The 15,292-nt window shown below is 46.7% G+C and overlaps 1 protein-coding gene across 2 annotated transcripts in view; it reads right to left on the bottom strand.

The window, feature by feature from the left end:
- The window catches only part of LOC132864374 (E3 ubiquitin/ISG15 ligase TRIM25-like), a 76,153-nt gene that overhangs the window by 52,502 nt on the left and 8,359 nt on the right, over positions 1-15,292 (bottom strand). For both annotated transcript variants that reach the window (XM_060897794.1, XM_060897795.1), the window contains exon 2: positions 8,975-9,070. In XM_060897794.1, the coding sequence (XP_060753777.1) occupies positions 8,975-9,070 (96 nt within the window). The remainder of the gene's footprint in view (positions 1-8,974; positions 9,071-15,292) is intronic.

Below are 15,292 nucleotides of genomic sequence, written 5' to 3'. Positions count from 1 at the left end.
TACCATGCAGTTGTGCTAACTTGCTTTTCAAAGTTGGGTTGATAGTTTACCCAACTCCTTGTTTCAATTTAAGCTTAATTACATCATTTACATGTATTATTTGCTTGCACTTGCAAAGCAAATTTGAGGAAATTTAAAACACTGCTTTGTGTGAACTCAAAGTGTAACTTGGACTAAGTTGGCACAACTGTACAGGCCTAGTTGAGTAAACTTAAAAAGTTTAGTTAAGAAAACTTAAAAATGCTTCGCAGCTGGTTGCGTTACATTTTTAAGTTGACCTAACTTTTTTTTTTTACAGTGTACTAACACTGAATGAGTGAAGCTGAAACTATCTGCAGTGTCATCCAAAAAGACAATTGTGCCCTGTAAAAGACTCAGAAGCCTACAAATAAGAGGGATATTCTCTTCTAAGAAGATCACAGTGCCAACAGTCTACACTCGTGAATTCATTCCTGCTAATCGAACACACATCCCAACTCCTGAGACCGCCAAGGCGTGGCCTCATTTGGAGCATCTTGCAGAACATATTGCTCCGCAAAATGATTGTGAAATCGGTCTGCTGATTGGTTACAAATGTCCACAGGCTCTGATGCCTAGAGAGGTTGTATGTGGAGAGGAAAATCAACCCTTTGCCCAAAAAACCGACCTAGGTTGGAGCAGAGTGAGTTATGGTGATCCAAGTGAGCATTGCAGTGATGCAATTGGAGTAAGTCATCGTATCACTGTAAGACAAGTGATGCCTGAACCCATACAGACAGTAAGGCTCAAAAGTGCAGTTCACTATGTTTGCAAGACTCAGATCAAAGAAATCATCACTCCAGATGATGTACTCAAGGTGTTAGAATCTAACTTCAGTGAAAGATGTGGAGAAGAAACAGCTGTCTCGCAGGAAGATCTTCACTTCTTGACAAAGCTGAAAAATGTTATCAAACACAAACAAGATGGTCATTATGAAATGCCCTTACCTTTCAGACAAGACAGACCAAATCTCCCTAATAATAAGTCATGTGCTATTCAGCGTCTAATGTGTTTGGAACGAAAGCTCAAGAGAGACCAAAAATATTGCTTAGACTACATGAACTTCATGAAGGAAATTATCGATCGTGGTGATGCAGAGAGGGTCCCAGAAGAGGAACTCGGAAATCAACCAGTTTGGTATATTCCCCACCACGGCGTATACCCCCCGCACAAGCCTGGAAAGATCCGTGTTGTCTTTGATTGTTGAGCAAGGTTCGAAGATACATCATTGAATGACCACCTTCTTACTGGGCTAGAGCTCACAAACACCTTGGTGGGAGTTCTTTGTAGGTTTTGTAAGGGCCTGATTGCTATTATGTGTGATGTGGAAAAAATGTTCTATCAGTTTCATGTAAGGCCTGAAGACCAAGACTACCTGAGGTTCTTATGGTGGGAGAACGGTGATCTAGAGTCTCCACTGTCAGTCTTTCAGATGAAAGTCCATCTGTTTGGGGCAACCTCCTCACCCAGTTGTGCCAGTTTTGGTCTCAAGCATCTAGCCACTGAAGGGCAGAATCAATTTAACCAAGATGCTGTCAAATTCGTCCAGAGGAATTTTTATGTTGATGATGGACTGGTGAGTGTCCCATCTGAGACTGAGGCAATTCAGCTCATCAAGGAAGCAAGATGTCTTTGTAGCACAGGCAAACTAAGGCTACATAAGTTCATTTCAAACAGCAAGAAGGTATTGAAATCAATACCAAAGGAAGAGTGTGCTCAAAGTGTCAAAGACATGGATATGGCTTTGGGTGAGCCGCTCATGGAAAGAGCTCTTGGTGTTCAATGGTGTGTTTCCTCCGATGATTTCCAGTTCAGAGTTGTTGTTAAGTCACACCCACTGACCTGAAGAAGGAGTACCCCCTTAATCTCCAGCAAAGACAAAAATGGCAAAGAGACAAGAGAGATACGAAGGTTAATGACATTGTCATCCTTCAGGAGGACAGTTCTCCAAGAAATCGATGGAGATTGGCAAGAGTGACAGAAGTGTACCCTAGCTCTGATGGAAGAGTTAGAAAAGTGAAGCTGTTAGTTAGTGACTCAACTTTAGACAACAAGGGAAAACGCATTACTAAACCAGGCTACCTTGAGAGGCCTGTACATAAGACTGTTCTACTGCTTGAAGCAGAATAAAGGTTAGGGTTATTCTCCACAAGTTTGAGTTAATTTGTAAGGTTGAAATGAAAGTGAAGTGAAGTCACACAAAAAATGTGATTTGGTGGGAGTGTAACTGCTGTGGATATTATTTGCAATAATTAATAATAATTTGTTTAATATATATGTTTACATATATTATTTATGTGGTTTATTTCTTGTGAAGCTTTATTTGTATTGTGCAACTCAAGCCCAAGCCTTCTCAGTCCTTCTTTCTACATGTCTGAACATGTCAGAACATGTCTCAGGGTTTACATTATTCACGTGAGACTATTTGAGACACTGCTGGCAGTGTAGTGAGTAACAGGTGCTGAGGGAGAACCATGTGAGAACAAACAGTGCTAATTTCTGCCGGAAAGCATCACATTTGGTGGGATCACAGGACGCAATTAATTGCAGGAATCCACCAAGAAAGTTTCAAGAAGTTGTTTATCCTCTATTTCCAAGGTGATCCTAGTATTTCCTTGCAACAGTTCGTGTGGGTGGAGCACAGAAAGACGGCAGGCCAGAATTAAGTTCCACAAACTCTTTTATTGCTCTTTTCAGATGCAATATTTTCTCTCTTCCAGACACACACACACACACACACACACACACACACACACGTCGTCTGGTTCGGGGAGAGAGACTACCTCCTCTGCTCTCTCTCTCTCCTCATATAGGGCGCGGTCACTGGGGAAGACACACAAACACAGATTAACTAACATCAGGTGCAGTGATTCTGCCACTTACCTTCCCTGACTCCACCCTCCGGTCTCAGACCAAAGCTTGACCACGCCCCCGCTGCCACATACCCCCACCGCCCGACTCAGGCCGGGCAGCTGTCCGGCCTGCAGCCGACTCCCCCCCCCCTTGATGGGAGAGGAAGTCCGCCACAACCATCTGCGCCCCCGGCCTGTGGACCACCTTGAAATTAAAGGGCTGGAGTGCCAGATACCAACGGGTGATCCACGCATTGGCATCCTTCATGTGGTGGAGCCACTGGAGGGGTGCGTGGTCCGAACAGAGGGTGAAAGAGCACCCCAGGAGGTAGTAGCGGAGGGCGAGGACCGCCCACTTGATCGCCAGGCACTCCTTTTCGATGGTGTTGTAGCGCCTCTCACACACTGACAGCTTCCTGCTTATGTACAGGATGGGGCGGTCCTCCCCCTCCACCTCCTGGGACAGAACGGCCCCCAGCCCTCTGTCCGACGCGTCTGTCTGCAACGTGAAGGGGAGAAAAAAGTTAGGGGAGTGTAACAGTGGCCCCCCGCACAGTGCAGCCTTCACCTCAGAGAAAGCCCGCTGACATTGCTCCATCCACTGGACCGGATCTGGTGCTCCCTTTTTAGTGAGATCAGTCAGCGGGCTGGTGACGTCCGAATAATTAGGTATAAACCTATGATAGTAGCCAGCCAGCCCCAGGAACTGTCTCACCCCCTTTTTGGTCTTGGGCCTCGGGCAGGCCGCAATCGCTGCTGTCTTATTGATTTGGGGATGCACCTGCCCATTGCCCAAGTGGAAGCCCAGATACCGTACTTCCACCCGCCCAATCGCACACTTCTTCGGGTTGGCTGTGAGACCCGCTCACCTCAGCGACCTCAGGACGTCCCTCAGGTGTTGGAAATGCCCCGGCCAGTCATTACTATAAATAATAATGTCGTCGAGGTATGCGGCCGTGTAGGTGGCATGGGGGCAGAGGACCCTATCCATAAGCTGCTGGAACGTAGCGGGTGCCCCAAACAGCCCAAAAGGAAGTGTGACAAACTGGTGTAAGCCGAACGGTGTGGAAAAGGCCGTTTTTTCTCGGGATAATGGAGTCAAGGGGATCTGCCAATAACCCTTTGTCAAATCCAGTGTCGAGTAAAAGCGAGCCGTGCCTAGTCGATCGAGCAACTCATCAATACGAGGCATTGGGTACGCATCGAATTTAGACACCGCGTTGACTTTTCTATAGTCTACACAGAACCGGACCGACCCGTCGGCCTTGGGTACCAAGACCACCGGGCTGTTCTAGTCACTGTGGGACTCCTCGATGATGCCCATTTCGAGCATGGCCTCGAGTTCTTCCTGAACCACTTTTTTCTTGTGTTCGGGTAACCTGTAAGGGCGGCTGCACACTACCACCCCCGGGGGCGTCTCAATGTGGTGCTCTTTGAGGTCGGTGCAGCCGGGCAGGGGCAAGAACACATCCGAAAACTCGGTCTGCAACTGGGCGACCTCCGTGAGTTTGGTCGGGGAGAGGTGGTCTCCACAGGGGACCGGAGAGGTACGCGATGCCAATGTTCCTTTTTGAACCTCCGGCCCCAGCTCCACCTTCTCCGGAACCACCGACACCAACACCACAGGGACCTCCTCATTTCAGAGTTTGAGAAAATTGAGGTGGTAAACCTGTAGCACCCCACCCCTGTCCGTTCGCTTCATCACGTAGTCAACATCCCCGACTCGCCGTGTGACCTCAAAGGGTCCTTGCCACTTGGCGATTAATTTGGAGCTCGATGTGGGCAACAGTACGAGAACTTTATCTCCCGGTGCGAACTCCCTAAGGCATGTACCCCTGTTGTACAGGCGGGTTTGCCGTTCTTGGGCCTGCTGCAAATTCTCCTGGGTTAGGTGGGTGAGTGTGTGGAGTTTTGCGCGCAGGTCCATAACGTATTGAATTTGATTTTTACTGGGTGAAGGTCCCTCCTCCCAATTTTCTCGCAGCACATCTAGAATGCCGTGTGGCTTACGCCCATATAACAATTCGAACGGGGAGAACCCCGTGGAGGCTTGGGGGACCTCTCGCACTGCAAACAACAAGGGTTTGCACAAAGCCTGATATGTATCCCCTTGGATACTCACCGGTCTGCGATATGCTCCGGCCCGATCGAGGGCGGCTCCTGGCGCATCGGGGATCCGAACCACCGCGCCCACTTCCATCGCCGAGCACTGCTGTTGGAGGTGGCCCGGCTCCCCACAGAGCCAGCAAACCGGCCCGGGCTTCCTCTCTGCACCGGCGCTCTGGGGCTCACTCACCTGAGGGGGGGGAGACACAGACATGGAAGCAGGAAACGGTAGGGCACCGTGGGTGTGGCGGGCCGGCTGGGGTGGAGCCGGCCCCCGCCTCCACGGTGGGGGACTGGGGTGAGGACGAGAAACAGAAGGGGGAAAGAGAGAGAAGAGAGGGGAGAAGAGGAGACACGCTGTCCTGCCGTTGGAACAGCTGCCAGATGGTCCTCCGCCAGCTCGATGGCCTGATCCAGCGACGCCGGGCGATGGCACTGGACCCACTCTGCTGCTCCTTCTGGAAGTCGGGCGATGAACTGCTCCAGCGCCACCAGGTGGAGGATTCCCTCAGCGTCGCAGTTGTCGGCCCTCAGCTACCGCCGGCAGGCGTCCTGGAGCTGCTGGCCAAACACAAACAGCCGGCCGACTTCCTCCAGACGCAGAGTGCGGAAGCACTGGCGCTGTTGTTCAGGGGTGCGCCCCACCCGCTGGAGAACGGCCCGGCGAAGGTCCGCGTAGACCAGCCGGTGGTCAGCAGGGAGCTGTAGCGCGGCCAGCTGCGCCTTGCCCATTAGCAGGGGGAGGAGGCGCGCCGTTCCACCGGCCAGCCCAAGGCCTCTGCTGCCTGCTCAAAGAGCGTGATGAAGGCTTCAGGGTCATAATGCGGGCCCATCTTAGTGAGGGTGAGGGGAGAAGGGCCCGCGGCGGTGGAGGTGGTGGACCCCGCCGACGCGAGGAGGTGCCGGAACGCCTGTCGGTCTTCTTGCTGCGCCAGCACCAGGGCCTCGAACCGGTGCTCCTGCTCCTTTCGGAGGGTGACTAGCACCTGGTGCTGGCTCTGCTGGTCCGTGGCGAGGGCATGGACCAGGTCCGCAAAGGTGGAGGGCTCCATGGGGCTGTTCTTTTTCCTGTGCTCGATCCCGGGTTTCGGCACCACTGCAACAGTTCATGTGAGTGGAGCACAGAAAGACGGCAGGCCAGAATTAAGTTCCACAAACTCTTTTATTGCTCTTTTCAGACGCAATATTTTCTCTCTTCCAGACACACACACACACACATCGTCTGGTTCAGGGAGAGAGACTACCTCCTCTGCTCTCTCTCTCTCCTCATATAGGGCGCGGTCACTGGGGAAGACACACAAACACAGATTAACCAACATCAGTTGCAGTGATTCTGCCACTTACCTTCCCTGACTCCACCCTCCGGTCACAGACTGACGCTTGACCACGCCCCCGCTGCCACATTCCTATTTTGATTTTGAGGGTTTTTTTTGTTCAAGACTCATTCCCCCTGTGTTGTATGCAGCCAGAGAGTTCAACGGTGGATTATTGACGGTGAATTGGAATGAAGAGAGAAATAAATCCATCTATATAAAGAACCAGCGTCGCTTATTTCATGGAGGGAGTGATATACACAGAAAAAAAGCATTAAATACCAAAAAAAAGCTACAAAATGCCAACCGCTCTCATGTGCTCTACATGCCATGCTCACTCCTCAGCTCTGCATGTGCAGAGAGAGAGAGAGAGAGAGAGAGAGACTTTATTGTGCTTCTTTATTGTGTGTGTGTGTGTATGTGTGTGTGTGTGTGTGTGTGTGTGTGTGTGTGAGATGTCAGGTCAGGCATGGTCTTTGATTGGTGCCTGTTCCTGGTAACATGTAACCCAGTATGACCTGCCGCATGGATGAGCGGTCGGCATCTAAACCCGGCTCCCCCACCAGTACTCACTGGTGAGGGTGGCATGTGTCATGGTGCAGGCACTTATGGATGTATTCGCAGAAGAGGGATGAGGAGCAGACAGTGTCAGACCCAAAACATGAGATGAGAAACAGAGTCATAGAAGCTGCAAGGGTCAGGCGATTGGCAAACAGCGTAACAGGGAATAGACAAAGAGCGTAAATGGAAAAAAAGGGAAGCAAGAGTCAGATGAGATTCAGTCAGGAAACAACAAGGCTTGGGCAGAATGATACTTCGCACTGGAGTGGTGTGAGACAGAGGTTTATAAAGGCAGGGGGACTAATTGGAATGATGAGAGACAGCTGGGTTCAATAGACCTCTTGCAGTCACGTGACTGGAATGTAAACAGCCGCCATCTTGTCGGTAAAAAACACAGCTGAATATTGCTGCACTCGTGTACAAAATGGATCAATTTCAACCGACGGACTACACGGCTCATTTTTCTAATGAACAGATAACTAGATATATGTCTAAAATAAACGACCTACAGATTAGTGACCCTTATCAATTACCAGACGTAGTTTTCACGACCGTGTCAGTGGATATTGAACTGCCAGCGGAATACCCAGATGTGTATAATTACCTCATTAACTTTCCCTCGCTGTTCAGTGGTGAAGCACTGCGTGCTTATAAATCTCTGGACAGTTATCTTTACAGAAATTCAGGATTTGTCAGCCCCCCTCAGATGTGGCATCTTGTAAACAAGAAAATAACAATCCTCATTGGACAGGTAAGTCACTTAAGTATTGAGACCCCGCTGGTCTCGCTATCTCGTCCGGAATGTTGTGCATGCGATGGAAATCGCTACAAACCGTCATTTTCTGCTGGAAACCAATGTCCAGTAAGTCCATACAGTTGTAGTGGATATTGAAGTCCGGTACAGATGAACAACACGCAAAAATACACACAAAAAACATAAAAAACGTGCACAGGTAGGGAGAGCTTGTAGTCTATCACTATTACTGTATATATGGTATACCTGATAGCAGCAATCCATTTTGCACGCCTGTCAGGGTCCCGTGGGAGCCTACTGTCAAGTGTATGTGAGTATCATGGGTTTCCCACACTTGAAAGGGAAGGACTCGGACACAGGATTCCACTCGTCTTATGTTTTATTGATTTTCAGTGGAGTTGACGTTGTAGTAGAATTGTATATAGTAGGGTTTTCCAGAAGAAAAGGTAGAAGTAGAAGCAGAAGTAGAAGTAGAAGGCAGAAATATGGCGTTTGACCGACAAGGTGGCGTCTGTTTACAATTTGGATCGGATGTGACGTCACCTGCAAGTGCTCCATAGTCGGGAGACAGAGGGTGCTGTGAGTTATGGCGTTTGACCGACAAGGTGGCGTCTGTTTACAATCTGGATCGGATGTGACGTCACATGCAAGTGCTCCATAGTCGGGAGACAGAGGGTGCTGTGAGTTATGGGAAGTGTAGTCCATGTTTGTAGTTTGGACAGTTTCGGCGGGTTTACTGACAGCATGCCACCCTGCAGGACTAAAAACAAGACCTGACAAAGGGCATTGCAAGCCAAAGGCCATCATTCTGAAAGGCCTTTCTGTATGGAGTTTGCATGGTGTCTGCGTGGGTGTCCTCCGGCTGCTCCGGTTTCCCCCACAGTCCAAAGACATGCGGTTAGGTTAATATGGGACAGCCTGGGCTGAGGTGCCCTTGAGCAAGGCACCGAACTCCCAACTGCTCCCTGGGTGCTGTTAGCATGGCTGCCCACTGCTCTGGGTATGTGTGTGTGCTCATTGCTCATGTATATGTGTGTTCACTGCTTCAGCTGGGTTAAATGCAGAGAGGAATTTCACAAGTGTGTGATGAATGAAGTTGTTCTTCTTCTTCTTCATCATGCTACCTGCGGTTTTGGCAGTCAACTCGGCACCATGTCCGGAACATGCAATGAGTCTGCTCCTGCGACTGTCTCAGCCTTGCTGGGTTGTTGAGTAATGGGACCTTCTCGCCAAGGGACACTGCATTGTACCGTGCAGTATTGACTTCATAGGTGCAGCCCCACAGTTTTAGCTCTTGTTGTGTATAGGTGTGTGTGTGTGTGTGTGTGTGTGTGTGTGTGTGTGTGTGTGTGTGTGTTTTCACTCCTCACCTTAATAGTGTCCACAGTCTGTTTCAGCTTCTGCACCTTCTTCTGCTTCTCCTGGATCCTCTGCTGGGATTTCATCTGCTCCTCCTTTAACTCATTCTGAGACCAAATAAAATATATTACATTATTTCTGCATCAAAAGCTCAGTGTGTCAATATTAACAAATAATAATTAATTGCAAATTATTAAAGTGTTTTTCCCCAAACTGTCATGAAGAATGTAGCTAATATAACTGACTGTATGTAAAGTGGTCCAAAAAAGCAAAAGAAGAAGAGGTCACTTTGTTAAGTCTTGCTGAATCTTATTTTGTCAACAAAGAAGCCTTACGTCTCACAGTATCACGTGGTATTGGATGTTAAGGCATCTTTTACAAATATGAACAAACAAGCATTTCATCAGGCTGATGTGTAATACCTTTACTGGTATCAGTGCATCCCTGCTCTGAAGCATTCCAGATGGTCTGTCCCTGCATCTGAAACATCATGCACACTCTCTCCTCCTCCTCTGTCCCATGGAGAGAAAGGAGAAGACATCTTTTCTTTCCCTCTGAGCCATCACAGATGCTCTCTCTTTCCCACTGAAGTATTACAGACACCACTCTCTCCCCTTCTGTGAACAACTGGAGATGCTATCTTTGTCTGAATCATCAGTGTGCTGTCTTCCAAGGATCACAGACACTCTCGCTATCTCTCACAGTCACTCGCTGGCTCTCTCACAGCTCTTCTCTTCATTGCTCTCTGGAATCCCTGCCTTTTTTCTAAACAATGGTAGCTTTTTGTCTTTGTTTCTCCACTTCTTCCCAACTTCCCTTATCTACATCTTCCGATTATTCACCTCGATTCCCTCATCTCACCCCTCTTTGTTCATCACCCATCCACCACTACTGAAGTTTATATCCTGATCCCACAAAAGCATGTCTCAAATTTACAGACTCATGAGCTTTATTCCTACCATATAAAAATCAGTAGGACCTTCCCCACACTCAGAGAAGTCATACTGGCAGCCATACTGATTTCATCCAGTTTCCACTGCCAGCGAGAGGAGGAAGTCATCCCCTTGCTGTGGTCCATCCAAGAAGGTTTCACAGTGCTTCTGTCACCTCAGGCTTGATCATTAGATGGTAAGGTACTGTCACCTCCAGAACCTCTCCAGTACAGTTCAATAGGTCATATTCAGTCACGTGACTTTTGCTTGCAAGTTTACTCCATTTCCGGTGAATGAAGTGGTGGTCAGACAAGCCGATTTGGCTGCCGTTAGATGAAGAGCTAATGAAAACATCTCCAACTATTTTTGCAGTTTAGAGGCCAATGCACGGTCAAGATACCTTCAGAAAGTTGCTCTTTGCAATGGGATACATCCTTACACAACAAAAAAGGATTTTTCCTATGAGTTGGCAAATTATCCATCCGCTGAGTTACCCAACATCTTAGACTACCTGGTGCTGCAGACATCGTTCTACATGGATACACAGATGAAAACCTGGAAGAGCATATTGGTGAACAACTTTTTTATATGTGGCTGGGTTAAAGATCTGGGGATCAGGACACTACAAGATAAATCCTGGATCATTTATACCCAGGTAAGGAGGCATTTTGGGCTTTTTGTCTGCGTCTTTGCAATGGTTGCCAGGAAGCTACAAGTTTTAGTATCGGGGGTAAACAAAGCACAGCTGCTTGATTCTCAGTCCTCCCTGCTCTTCTCTTCTGGGTAAATCATTCACAAAGATCCACAGAAACCCCTTTAAAAGACCCCTGGGCATTATGCATATTATATATGTGTTAGTTTACAATTTGGTGACCACAATCAAACAGTAAACAAAAACACATCTGAGGACTAACTAAAGTGTCTTCTGAACTTCAAAACATCACGAAATAATGGAAAAAGGCATGAAAAGTCATTTGTGAATCCAAACAAATTAATCAGAGGAATTTACAAACCTTTCACAAAGTGATCACTACAAACTCAAGTGTTCTTCAACTCTGCTCCCTTTGATCACAGGGAAAGGTTCAAGAGTCACCTTTCTCATCATCTTTTGGTAAAATCCTTTGTTCTTTCACCCTTTTTATCATTTCATGGGGAACCTGGAAGAAACTTTTATCAGTCTCACTGTTTGTTCGATTCGAACAGCCCAAAACAATGCAAGTGTAGGGCATTTTAACAACTAGCAAGGTACCCCAGCAATAGTAATGCTTTGTGAAGAGTGAGCTTAGGTGACCACCACTTCATGTCTTGCAGATCTAATGAGGCAGATGTGATGCAATGCACCTATTACAGAAAGTAACTGATCTTTCGGATGATTTTTTTGTCTGGGGAACTGGCTGTCTTTCTGAGTCACACTCTTGAGTCAGGGAAGCCTTCAATCTGTGAGATCCATACTGTCATAATCCTTGTCGCCTTTGAACATACAGGGCCATGCTGATACTTGGATGATTGATCTTTCACAGTGAATAAGTGTGCTGCCAGATTAAGTTAACCAGGGACTTTTGTTAAAAGGAAAAAAAATCTATAAGGGGCTTTTATTTTGAAAAGCAAGTTAAGACTTTTCAGTTCTCATTTGTTAGCAGGAATTGGACTGGTCACACTAGTTAAGCAGAAAGGTACTATACTCATTAGGAAAGCATTCCAGGAGACAGGGAGTGGAAATATGGCCCAAAACACCTGGGACAAGCCACTCTCGATGGGCCTCGGAGAGGAGGCCATCAGGCTGTTTGAAGAGTATGCACAGCTGGGACAAATCAAGTTCCATAGAAGCTTAACACCACCAGGCTGGAAGGGAAAGCCTTGGGCTGTTACCCTCTCAGATGGGAGTGACAAGTCTGTTCTGTACCTCAGGTGGGAAACAGAGCAAGGTGTAGACATCAGACTGTTGGACTCTAAGGTCCAGCTGATGCCACTGGACCAGAAGGGAGACACTGTCAAAGCTGAGGTATGTCGTGCTGTGTTTGCAGCCAGACTGAGAAAATATCTAGAGAAGCACAGCCAGATGGAAATAGAGTGCTGGTTTCACCTAGTTGATAGCTATTCAGCGAGACAGCTATGGTTACCAAACCTTCTTTGCCAACCGAATAGGAGAGATCCAGAAGGCCAGACCAGTTACAGATTGGTGGTGGATTCCAGGCGGCACCAACATTGCTGACACCATCACAAGGCGAGCTAGTCTGAAGGATCTGCAGGAGGCTTGGCAAAATGGACCAGAGTTTTTGAAGTGGCCATTGGAGGAATGGCCAATAAAGTCAGTTGAGGAAGTTGTAACTAACGTCACACTGCAAAAAATTATATCTTAGCAAGTGAAAATATCTTGAAAATAGTTGAAACAATATCGTATTTTCTATTAGAACAACACAAGACACCAATTCTGAGATTATTAAACCTAGTTCTAGATTGCAACCAACTTATTATAAGATGTCTTATCAAGTAAAAATATCTGTCCATGCAGCAAGATAATTTCACTAGTATTAAATAATTTTCTCCTCAAATTCAGTTTTCAATTTTTTGCAGTGCAGGAATAGCATCAATAAGATACAGAGGAAGGCATTTTCCACTGTGGTGACAAGAGGTCAAGTGAGGTGGTGCCAAGGGGCCACCTCACAAGAGTACCCCAGAGCTGAAGATGCTGAGGACAAAAATGATGTTGACCCAACTCACCTGGGTGTCTGTCGTGATGCAGTCGGTGCTGGTCCAGGAATGAGACAGGGTGAAGTATCATTGAGGAGAACACCCTCTAGCTCATCTGTAAAAAAAAAAAAACTTCTGGATGTGAAGAGGTTCAGCAGCTTGTCCAGGCTGGTTGGCGTCATTGCTTGGATAAGATGGGCCACTGACAACTGGTTAGGCCTGAATTCCCACACCACAAAGCAATCAAAGTGGGAGGCATCATCCTCAAAAAAAGAACCTAAAGCACTTGTGCTTAATGGTGAAAACCGTGAGTATGCCTTCAGAGTCCTCTGCCTGGCAGCTCAAGAAAACGTGACATTTTCTGACACTACTGTGGACTGATTAGTGGTAGTTAGGGACAAAGATGATGGGCTTCTTCTTTGTGGAGGCAGACTCCAGGCCTTCAGTGAAGACAAATCATTAGTGCCCATTTTCTCTCAGGAAGCATGGATTTCTACAGTGGTGCTTGAAAGTTTGTGAACCCTTTAGAATTTTCTATATTTCTGCATAAATATGACCTAAAACATCATCAGATTTTCACACAAGTCCTAAAAGCAGATAAAGAGAACCCAGTTAAACAAATGAGACAAAAATATTATGCTTGAGCATTTATTTATTGAGGAAAATGATCCAATATTACATATCTGTGAGTGGCAAAAGTAAGTGAACCTCTAGGATTTGCAATTAATTTGAAGGTGAAATTAGAGTCAGGTGTTTTCAATCAATGGGATGACAATCAGGTGTGAGTGGGCACCCTGTTTTATTTAAAGAACAGGGATCTATCAAAGTCTGATCACAAAACATGTTTGTGGAAGTGTATCATGGCATGAGCAAAGGAGATTTCTGAGGACCTCAGAAAAAGCATTGTTGATGCTCATCAGGCTGGAAAACGTTACAAAACCATCTCTAAAGAGTTTGGACTCCACCAATCCACAGTCAGACAGATTGTGTACAAATGGAGCAAATTCAAGACCATTGTTACCCTCCCCAGGAGTGGTCGACCAACAAAGATCACTCCAAGAGCAAGGTGTGTAATAGTCAGCAAGGTCACAAAGGACCCCAGGGTAACGTCTAAGCAACTGAAGGCCTCTCTCACATTGGTTAATGTTCATGAGTCCACCATTAGGAGAACACTGAACAACAATGGTGTGCATGGCAGGGTTGCAAGGAGAAAGCCACTGCTCTCCAAAATGAACATTGCTGCTCGTCTGCAGTTTGCTAAAGATCATGTGGACAAGCCAGAAGGCTATTAGAAAAATGTTTTGTGGACGGATGAGACCAAAATAGAACTTTTTGGTTTAAATGAAAAGCATTATGTTTGGAGAAAGGAAAAACACTGCATTCCAGCATAAGAACCTTATTCCATCTGTGAAACATGGTGGTGGTAGTATCATGGTTTGGGCCTGTTTTGCTGCATCTGGGCCAGGACGGCTTGTCATCATTGATGGAACAATAATTTCTGAATTACACCAGCGAATTCCAAAGGACATCTGTCCATGAACTGAATCTCAAGAGAAGGTGGGTCATGCAGCAAGACAACGGCCCTAAGCACACAAGTTGTTCTACCAAAGAATGGTTAAAGAAGAATAAAGTTAATGTTTTGGAATGGCCAAGTCAAAGTCCTGATCTTAATCCAATGGAAATGTTGTGGAAGGACCTGAAGCGAGCAGTTCATGTGAGGAAACCCACCAACATCCCAGAGTTGACACTGCTCTGTATGGATGAATGGGGTAAAATTCCTCCAAGCCAGTGTGCAGGACTGATCAACAGTTACCGGAAACGTTTAGTTGCAGTTATTGCTGCACAAGGGGGTCACACCAGATACTGAAAGCAAAGGTTCGCATACTTTTGCCACTCACAGATATGTAATATTGGATCATTTTCCCCAATAAATAAATGACCAAGTATAATATTTTTTGTCTCATTTGTTTAACTGGGTTTTCTTTGTCTACTTTTAGGACTTGTGTGAAAATCTGATGTTTTAGGTCACAGTTATGCAGAAATATAGAAAATTCTAAAGGTTCACAAACTTTCAAGCACCACTGTACATTGCTGGCATGAAAGGCCCACAGTGTGAATCATGAGGGTGTGGCAGGAACACTTTTGAGAATGAGAAGAAAGGCCTGGATAGTTAAAGCAAGAAAGAAAGCCAAAAAGGTTGTGGACAGCTGCGTAACTTGCAGAAAAGCGAGGGCAAAGTGCTGTCAACAGGTAATGAGCGACCTACCACCTGAGTGGATTGAATCACCAGCTCCATTTGAGTTCACCGCTATGGACCTGTTTGGGCCTGATGAAGTAAAAGATGACGTGAAGAAGAGAGTGAGACTCAAAGTGTGGGGGATTGTTTTCCATTGCATGGCATCCAGAGCCATTCATGCTGATATTGTCAATGACATGTCAGCAGAAGGATTTCTGCTGACCTATCAGAGGTTTACCTCACTGAGAGGACACCCCAGCAAGCTATGGTCTGACCTTGGCACAAACTTTGTTGAGGCCAAACCTGCTCTTTAAGACCTCTATCATTTCCTGGAGCACCTGGAAAGGTCAGGGGTAGAGGAGGTCGTTACCAAGCATGGCACAAAGTGGTCCTGGAAGATATATCCTGTAGACTCGCCTCATAGAAATGGAGCAGCTGAAGCGGCAGTGCGTATTGTGAAGAGAGCTCTC

This window comes from Neoarius graeffei, chromosome 17 (assembly GCF_027579695.1).
Source record: "Neoarius graeffei isolate fNeoGra1 chromosome 17, fNeoGra1.pri, whole genome shotgun sequence".
Lineage (NCBI taxonomy): Eukaryota > Metazoa > Chordata > Actinopteri > Siluriformes > Ariidae > Neoarius > Neoarius graeffei.
Note: the sequence above shows the minus strand (reverse complement) of the source record. Positions and strands in the feature narration are given on the sequence as shown.